At 43.2% G+C, this 10,282-nt stretch overlaps 1 protein-coding gene across 14 annotated transcripts in view; it reads right to left on the bottom strand.

Annotated features, from left to right (window-relative positions):
• The window catches only part of KIAA2026 (KIAA2026 ortholog), a 61,340-nt gene extending 51,972 nt beyond the window's left edge, over nt 1-9,368 (bottom strand). For 11 of the 14 annotated variants that reach the window (XM_021379287.1, XM_021379286.1, XM_021379289.1 and 8 more), the window contains exons 1-2: nt 8,188-9,227; nt 3,409-3,609 (exon numbers count right to left, since the gene is read on the bottom strand). In XM_021379287.1, the coding sequence (XP_021234962.1) occupies nt 3,409-3,609; nt 8,188-8,804 (818 nt within the window). In that variant the 5' untranslated portion in view covers nt 8,805-9,227. The other 3 variants (XM_021379277.1, XM_021379276.1, XM_021379284.1) reach the window with 3 other exon arrangements.

Genomic DNA, 10,282 nt, shown 5'->3' on the forward strand with positions numbered 1-10,282 from the left:
CATATAAATGCTTCTTAAAACAAATGCCAGATAACTTACTTTCAAATCATTGTCCTGTGGCTTGTGTCACCTAACTTGTAACTTCCTTGTTCATGCCTAACTTAAGTGCTTCATTCACACACAGGAATGTGAAAATCCCTCCCATGTAAAGGCTTGTTACTAGCTTGTGTACAACAACAGTGGTCAAAAAGGAAAAAAATATTAGGATGCATGAAGAATGTGATGGAAAATAACACCAGAAATAAGATGTCATTACATTAATAAACGGTTTGCCCTCACCTGAAAAACTGTATTCAGTTCTGGTCCCCTATCTAAAAAAAGGATAGAGCAGAAATAGTGGGTATTCAGAAAAAGAGGTTATCGGTAATAAGAGTCCTGTTAAACTTCTGAAAAATTTCAGACTCTATACAAAACATTAGCAAGAGGAAACATGACCACAATATACAAAATGATTTCCTTCTATTTGTAAATTCATCATGACATCCAAAAGCAACAAGATGAAGAGGAAGAAATTGCTTCCACTTCAGATAATCAATCACCTTTAGCTTACTATCTAATTTACTAGAACACAAGGTATGTTCATTTAGCTCTAGAATAACTAATAAGACATCATTAATCATACAAGCACCAACAGCTGTTAACAGTAGGAATAATTTAAGTTTTAAAGGTAAAGAAACATTTTTCCTCATAGCATGACCAGATTCCAATGGTTAGAATTAGGATAAATCCATACTTACAGGAAATTTTTTACTGAGCTGTTTCAAAGCTTCTCATACTTTTTTCTCTGAAGCTTGTTTTTACAAGTGTACTTAGAGGAAAAAAAAAAAGGCGTTTGCTGCCATACAGAAACTAAAAGCTGCAAAGGCATGTTCTAAGTCAAGTCTACCACAATGAATGCATGACTTAGGGGAGGTTATAAAAAGATCAATCGATTGATAGATAAAATAGATTGAGCAAGACATGGATAGACAACAAGAAAGAAAGAAAATTATCTACAAAGTATACCCATAAAAATATAATGAATAGACCCAGAGTAGGAATTCCATAAAATTAACTACAGAAAAGGAAAGAAAAATCACACATTTCAGGATAGTCTTCCAAAACACACAGTTGATGAAACTCTTGGACATGGTTAAGTGGTCATGGTGGTGATGGGTTGACCATTGGACTTGATGACCTTAGAGGTCTTTTCCAACCTTAATGATACTACGATTTAAGAAAAAAAAAATCTACTTCACATGATGCCATGCCTTATAAAAGCATCTAAGTACCTAGAGCAAAGGTTTAGGTATTATCTTGGACTTCAGCAGGCAATTTCTTTAGACATGAGGGTGTTTTGTAGCAAGGCACCAGCATTAGTAACAACGTCTATTCTAGGGCTGCAAGTTAGTAACTCAGGGAGCTAAACAGACTCAGCTAATACCCTTGTTAACTAGAAACAATGTACACTGACTAGCTGAATGCATTGCCAGAAAACGAATATGTTTTTATTCAGCAGACTACTCACTTGCAAGCTAGATAAACAGCAGGTGCTCCTATCCAAACACAACTGATTTGACAGCATATAAGCAAGTTACACTATCATATTGCACACGATTTCATGGGAAAAAATCAGTAGTAGAGCAAGACTGGGAGGAAGGCAATGTTTGATACAATAGAAATTAAAATCCTGAATACCTTACCCACTCATACAGCCTATATTACAGCAACAGATTTGGACATTCTTTTTTTTGGAACAGTAATAAGACTCAAACAATAAGAATAAAATAATTTTTATCTACTAAAGTAGTCCTTTAGTTCTGAGAATAGAGTTAATACCATAAATATTACAAGAATACATTAAAACAATTAGAAATTCTGCATTAATACTTTGAGGCCTGAAAAGTACGTGGATAATTGTTCAATAACATATATTTTAACTGAATTTTCCTGGTCAAGTTAGCACAAAATTTAAAAAGATGTAAATGCAGTTTCAGGTCAGCAAACTTCAACTTGATTACAAAAAATGAAGAGCGAGTCAAAGGCAAATTCAGTAAAACGTATATTTGTCAATGGATCGAGTCTGTAGCTCTAAGGAACACTTAATTGGTTTACTAAGAGGAAGGCATGGTAAACTGCAATAAACTACTCAAGGCAGCAACTTTATATATCCTTTTGGTAAGCATATACTCTGTAGCAACTTAGTGCATCAGATTTATAAAAAAAGAAGGTGAATAGCCATTTTTTTCAACAGATAGAATATATTCGACATGATCTATATTTTAGCAATAATCCAAAATAAGTGCAGGAATTTGTAATACATTTTTGGAGAAAAACGGTGTGTCAACATAGTGTTTCAAGTATGCATGCTTATATATAAAAATACTGCAAAAAATATGCATGTTGTCAATATTATACGGATCTTCATTAATAAAGTATTGCTAATTTTATAGGCTATCCAATTTCTGTAACTTTTTCATAAAACACCTTTGCAGTCAAAGTGCAACCAAGTTCAGAGATATGGAATGCAAAGTTGAACATTGCTCAAGGGAATTTACTAAAGAAATGAAATCTCTATTGATCTTCACTTTTTTGCAAAGGATGAGGTGGATTAGAAGAAAGACTCAATCATATCTACGGAAGAAGTACTGTTCGGCACACAATACAGACCAAACTGAATGGCTTCAGATCTGCTGAAAATGATTTTTACCTACAAAACTGAGAATGACTCCATTATATATGGGAAAAATCTCCAAAACGGTTAAGTTTGAAAAAAGTTGGAAGCACTTAGTATCCTAAAGTTAAGTCTTATCATCATCCTCCAGGTTCAGAGACAGTTTCTCTAATTACTATTAAAGTACACATTTATGAGCTTCAGTTTCTCAAAGTGAGACAAACCACAGATTTGATAACTGCAAAATCCCACAGAGTTAACTACACACATATTGTAAATTTGTTACCTAACCAACAAGGTGAAATGCCAAACGAGTGAGATAATAGGAATGGCACTGGCAGAAACAGTTTGCCCCGGCCATCAGTGAGCAAAGCACAGACAAGCATAACTACAGCCTAGTTCTGTGACCATATTGGTAGTTTTTATCTGTTTGGTTTTTTTTGGATGGCAAAAAGCCCAAAAAGAAGTAGGATAAACCATGGCTGGGCTGCAGATGCTTTCAGTTACTATTAAAAAGTTTCACAATTCAAAAATAATAGTAGCCTTAAATTATTTTTAAAGTTTACAAGGCTTTAGTATTTTTCCAAGAAGGTGATAAATCAAAAACTAATTCCTCTCTCTGTGGATACACTATACTGAAGTCTGGGTTCATTCATTTATTAAAGACAAATAACACTACCAAGTTTAGAGATGCAAAGGAGTCTAAGTCCTAAGACGGCATGATTATTTCACTAAAAAAGAGTTTTTCCTTTTACCTCTTTTCTTCTTTTGCTCTCAGCTGTTCCTCTTGTCTTAGAACCTGAACCATCACAGACTCAAACATGCCTGCTGACAAGCCTACTAAGTTGCGAGGTGTGGAACGACGTCTTGTTGAAGTGCATGGTGTTCCTTTCTCATCTTCTAGACTGTAGGATCCTCTAGACGTTACTGCTATAGATGTTTTCTCCCTTAAATGCCTAGAAGGGAAAACAAAGTCAATTCACAATTACAGTTTTCCTTAACTACTACACTACAATGCCTACACCATCATCCACAGATCAAGAATACTTAGTCAGGACTAAAGCAATTATTCTTCTCTTGACATTACTAGGGATGCCTTCAGAAATACCTTTACAAAATTATAAAATTTAAAACCAATAAACTAACATACATATACATTCATGTCTGTTAAAAATGATGGATAGCTATCTCAAGTAACCAAGTACTATTTGGAGATTTAGATCTGTATTTTAATCCTTAAGTCATAGAATCAGATAAGCATTTGGGAAGAAAATACTTCTGCAATACTGAGGATAAGAAACTACAGTTTTTAGAAGATATCTAAAAATACTGAGAAAATGTATGCATTTTTTGTTGTTGTTACTTTCTTTAAATAGCAGCTTATTACTGTTACTTTTTTTAAAAAAAAAGATGTAAAACAGCACAACATAGGTGGTTGTACAATAACATTTCATACTATGCTACATTTTAAAGCACTGCAGTGAAAACATTCTAAGAAGTGACACTTATCACACGACCTCTGAAAACAAGATGGAAGAAAACTAAATAAAATCCAACCCCCCCTTAAAATCATTCTCTACTCTGGGGTAATTTTCCGTAGTTTGTAGTAATTGAGAATCATGCAGCCAACACTGCTACACTTTAGCTACTTGATGAGGAAAACTGAGGTAAACACTGCTGTGAAGTGAAGCAAACTGGGAAAAGGAAAGCCAATGCACAGAAGGAACAGAACTTGGCAAGGGATGAGAGGAGTAACAAGGAATTCTGCAGGTCCATTGCTAAGAAAAGAAAGGCAAAGGAGAGCATACCTACTCAGATAACGAGGAGGGAAATGGCAACAAAACATATGTAGAAAACTTAAGTACTGAACAAGGCCTTCGCCTTAGCCTTCACTGGCAGTCAGTCCTTCTACCCCCCTCCTGGCCCCTGAATCTCTAAGCGGACTCTGGGAGAACAAGATCCCTCCCACTGTAAGGAAAGAGCAAGTTTAAAACCACCTGACAATACTAAACATGTAGAAGTTATGGGTCCCACTGACATGCATCCCAGGGTTCTGAAAGAACTCACTGATGTGGTTGCCAAGCCATTCTTCATCATACTTAAAAAGTCACGGCTGGCAGGTGAAGCCCTCAGTGACTGGAAAAAGGGAAACACCATTCCCATTTTTTAAGAAAGGGAGAAAGCAAGGACGCATGAAATGACAGATCAGTGAGCCTCACATCTATGCATGAGGAGATCATGGAAGAGATCCTCCTGGAAGCTATGTTAAGGCACATGCAAGACAAGGAGGGGACCTGAGACTGCCAGCATGGCTTCACCAAGGGTAGATCATGCCTGACCAACCTGGTGGCCTTCTATGATGGACTGACAACATCAATAGAAAAAGGAAGCACAAACGTCTGCCTGGAGGCCTCTGACGCTGCATCCTTAGCCCCAACTTGGAGAGATATGAAGGGTAGACTGTTCAGTGGATAAGGAATTGATGGTATGGTTGCAACCAGAGGGTTATAGTACATGTCTCCCTGTCCAGTGGAGGCCAGTCAAGAGTGGTGTCCCCCAGGGATCTGTCTTGGGACAGGTGCTCTTCAACACCTCTATCAATGACCTAGAAAGAGGAATGCATTCTCAGAGGTGCATTCTCAGCAAGCTTGCTAATGACACTGAGTGACACAGTTGACGCTAAAGAGGAAAGGGATGCCACCCAAAGGGACCTGGATAAGCTTGAAAAGCAAGTCCACCTGAACCTAAAGAGATTCAACAAGCCAAGTGCAAGGTGCTCCACTTGCATCAAGGCAATCCTAGATATGAGTACAGATGGGGAAAATTCAGAGAACCATAGAATAGCTTGGGTTGGAAGGGACAGAAAGCATCATCAAGTTCCAACTCCCACCACAGGCAGGGCCACCAGCCTCCAGATCTGGTACTAGAGCAGGCTGCCCAGGGCCCCATCCAACCCAGTCTTGAGCACCTCCAGGGACGGAGCATCCACAGCCAATTCACTGAGAGCAGCACTGCAGAGAAAGACTTAGGGGTGCCGGTGGATGAAAAGCACAATGGGAGTCAGCTGTGTGTACCAACCGTATCCTAGCCTGCATCAAAAGAAGGGTGGTCAGGAGGTCAGGGAGGTGACTCTCCTCCTCTGCTCTGATCTCATACAGACCCAACTAGACCACTGCATCCAAGCCTGGTGCCCCAGAAACATGAAAGATATAGAGCTCGTGGAAAAGGCTGAAAGCGAGGCCACAGAAATTATCAGAGGGCTGGAGCACCTCTCCCGCAAAGAAAGGCTGAAGGAGCTGGGCTTGTTCCATCTGCAGAAGGCTCCAGGGAGTCCTCATTGTGGCTTTCCAGTACTTAAAGGGATCTTACAAACACCAGGGAAATCAACTTTTCACATGGACTGATAGTGATAGGACAAGGGAGAATGGTTTTAAACTAAAAGATTTAGGTTAGATGCTGGGAGCAAAATTTTTACTCAGAAGACGGTGAGGCACTGGCACAGGCTACCCAGAGAAGCTGTGGATGCCCCATTCCTGGAAGCATTTAAGGCCAGGTTGGATGGGCCCTGGGCAGCCTGAGCTGGTGGGTGGCAGCCCTGCCTATGGCAGAGGGGTTGGAACTGGATGATCTTTAAGGTTCCTTGCAACTCAAGTTATTCTGTGATTCTATTTCTCTAGAATGATTATTCCAAGTAGTTCCTGTATTTTCATTTTACTAATAAAAATATTCTGTTAAACACTTAAAAAATTAACCTGTCTGATCAAAAATTCTAAAAGAACTGAGACTTCTAGATTCCATAATCTTTTCTTCTTCCTTAAAGACTCTCACCATGCACACAGACTCTTAAAAATGTATCCTCACATATCTCTGATGTGTTAGCATGAGATGTACCCCACAGATAAGGGTAGAATAATTTTTAGCCTGTTCAATACTTTTTATTTGAACCAAAGCATTTGCATTTCTGAAAGAATGACAACAGCAACAGTATTTTTCAGTAAACCTAAGCACGACCTTATGACGGCACAGTGCATAATATGACTTCACTTTCTTATGTAATCTCTAATAAAAAGGCACTGAGCACTGTCACATCTTATCAAGTCCAACGAGAGTAACATAATTCAGCAGAGGTTTCCACAAAACACTCCTGTGTTCAATACAGCTGAGATGTTGTGTCATACTACATACAGAAATGAATTTGGGATAAATCTTTCAAGACCTATTTGATTAGGTATTTATTTTCCAGGATTAACTGTTTTAAGACAGGATTTTTTTTTAATCAATACAGATGGTTTTCTTGAGCCAGTCACACCCCATTAGGTTCAGCTCCTTCTTTTCTACTCCTAACTGCTGTTAGACAAAACAGTTTCAAATGTGTAGTGCTGATACACCAACACAGTTCACATTTACTGTGACTTACTCAGTTGAGCTCTGCCCCACACTCCTCAAGTGTTCCCACTACACAAGGTTCTTCTTACCAGCTGGCACTAACACCCTGTGTCACTAGCAAGCTTAAATTCGATGGACATGGACAGCTTTACATATCTGCTAATACCATTCCTACTTGTTCACCTTCACCCTCCCCCAAAAACCTTTTCGGAATTTTAACATGTAAAACATTGTCACACAGAAAACCAGTAGACCTTTCAGTGTGAAAAGACACCACAGCTTTAACGTGACTGATGTATGCCCGTGTCAAACTCAAGAGAAAATATACATTTCAGTTTGATTTAAATTCGACTTCATACTATCTGGCTCAAAATCTTTCCACACTCAGCTGCTTTGGCTTAAAAGCAAGTTCCTGCCAGGAATTTATGCTTAAACATATCATAATTTGCATTTTGCCATTTAAATCTGTGATTATAAATGCCAGGTGTTATTTTCCATTTTATCATTTCCAAAAACAGGGACACTAAATTATCCATTTCAAAGCAGATACTTTGGCCCAACATTTTATTTCTACTTAAAGGCAGTAAAAATTTCACTGACTATAACAATTGCATAAAATTTATCATGTATTTTTAACTGAGAAGGGTATTAATATTGAAGAGACAGTCATACAGAGGCAGTCATACACGGGCAGCATCACTTGTTTCTGCCAGCATAAAATAAAGAAAGGAGCGTTTGACATCTTGTCCAAACAAGTGTGTCTCCATGTTCCTAAAAGGCTTCTTTCAGACGCAAAATCTTAGCCAGGAAATGCTAAGCCCTATTTTGCATTTTAGTATGTCAAGCTTCAGAAACTCCAAAACATTCTGAATTAAGACCTGAATGGTGCCAGTAGGCACCATTCCTCTTTGTGGAAGTACTGAGAGCTTGAAGGTTTGATCCTACGGGGAATCACTCAAATGCTGTTTTTAAAACCATTCGTGGTTTCAGAGTTCAGGTTTCTGGGTTTTTCCTCTTTTTTTTTTTTTTTTTTTTTTTTTAAACATAAAGAGGAACAGAAGGTTACATTCCAAAAATAAACACATCTGCATAATCTACTTTATGTAAACGGCATATGCCAGGCCCTCGACAGAGTCTTCTACACCTACCGCGACAGCAGCGCCAGCTTCTGTTCCAGCATCATCTCCAGCTTCTGGGCCTGCTTGGACAGCCAGTGATCCACTCCGTGCAACCGGTAACATGTCTCCAGCATCTGCCGGAAGTCACCCACGAAATCAGCTATCCCTGCGTACTGCCCGCTGGAAAATTTCTCTTCCATCTTCAGCAGCCACATTCCAGCTGGCGACTGCTGAGCGGAGTGACTGCTATTATGACCCGAGAGGGAGCCAGCTCCTCCTTCTTCCCTCACGCATTCCTGATCCGCGAGCGGCTTTAAAAACGGCGCTGTCAGAGGCCGGTGTTTCTCCAGGAGGAACTCGCGCAGGATGCGGTATCCCTGCTGCAGCTCGGGGCTCAGGCTCTGTTCCCAGGAAGAGCCGCCGCTCTCCCCTCCCGCGTCGCTTCCATCCTCGTCCCGCTGCTCCTCCCGGCGCCGAGGGCGGCCGGCCGAGGCCCGCTCCGCCGAAAGGTCTCCGCCCGCGGTGATCCCCGCTGCCTGCTCCGCGACGTCGGCAGGCCGCGCCGAGTCCATGTTTGCCGCCCCGCGCGCGCACACGGCCTCGGCGGCTGCGGGGGCGCCGCCTGCCCCGGGCCGGCTCTTCAGCATCAGCTAGGGGCCGCCGCGCTGCCCCAAGCCCGGGCGCGGGATCCACATCGGGCACCTAGACAGAGAGACGCGGTTCAGCCCTCGCCGCGCTCCCCTGCGGCGGCCCCAGCCCTGCCCCCAGCCACCGCGGGGAGGACAGCGGCCGCCGGGGAGGAGGAAGCCGCTGCGGCCGGCAGCCGGCTGGGCCCGCCTCTCCCCGGCCTCCGCCAGGCGTGCCCGGACCCGCGCGCGGCCCCGCCCGCCTCTCAGCCGCGCCCTCGCCCTCAGGGGCCGCCCCCGGCGACGGGCACGACGCATCCCCCGCCTCAAGCCCCTCGCCAGTCCCCCGCGAGTGGGGGGAAGAAGAGAGGTGGGCACGGTGCCACCGCTCACGGCCCCGGACAGCCCCCCGCGTGAGCGCCTCCCCTTCCCGCCTCCCCGCCTCACGGTGCGGCGCACCCCGTAGCGACGGTTGGCGGCGGTGACGGCCGCGGCGCTGCCCGTTAGCGACACGTGGGGGGAGGGGGCGCTGCGGCCGCAGAGAGGTGCGAGAGAAAGAGACGCGGCGTCTCACCTAGTGCGCATGCGCTCGAGCGGCGGCGGGGGTGGATGTTTTTGAGCGCCAGGTGAGCTGGCGTCATCAGGGGGCGACGCGTGCGGAGCGCCTGCGCGCGGCTGCTGTTGGCGCCAGTGAAGGCGTGGTTGTCTTGGGCGGGAAAGGGGGCGGGAAAGGGGGCTGGCGGGGGAGGGGATTTGCTTCATTCATCAAAGGTGACGGGACCGGCGGTTGAGGGCACTGAGAAGTCTTAGGGGTGCCCTTGTTCTGTGTACGCGTGGGCACTCTTCAGTCTCACTGCACTGCCACAGGCAGCAGTGAACTAAGGAACATCACTTGGACTCCACAGCATCCCGCAGTATTAGATACCTGGAAAATGTATTTCTGCTCACGGTATCAAACATACATGAAAGCTTAGGGTACCTTGCTATGCAATAGACAACAAATGTACCAAAAGAAAAAAAAAAAAAACAACGATATTCAACATGAGCAGCCCTCTACTCCCTTAGGTCACCATCGTTCTTTCTGCATGGTACCTTTCTCCAGAGGTCACTGCAGAAAACAAGCACGTGACACCATCCTGACAGGAAGAAACCAGGATTTGTGACTAAGTATTGCAGAACCACTTCCCTGGCCTTACTGCACTTTGTAAGGACACCATGAAATCTCCCTCAGTTCACTTATGCTTGGTCACAGCCAGCTTTCATAGATGATTCTCTCAAGCTGTTTTCCTAGAAGAACAAAGTCTGTAGCTGTGGTACTCAGTACCAAGCACACAGTGCTGACCTTTCCATGAAGGTTTTGGCTACAGGATAGGATTTGGGGACCATGAAGATTATTAAAAGGCCCCTTCTAGCCTTGTTTTCCAACCCTAGTCTCTGAAGTCCTGTTGCAACCTATGCATTGAGGTTATTTCAGCTAGGTCCTGCCATCTCTTCAGATC

This window comes from Numida meleagris, chromosome Z (assembly GCF_002078875.1).
Source record: "Numida meleagris isolate 19003 breed g44 Domestic line chromosome Z, NumMel1.0, whole genome shotgun sequence".
In the NCBI taxonomy this organism is placed as follows: domain Eukaryota; kingdom Metazoa; phylum Chordata; class Aves; order Galliformes; family Numididae; genus Numida; species Numida meleagris.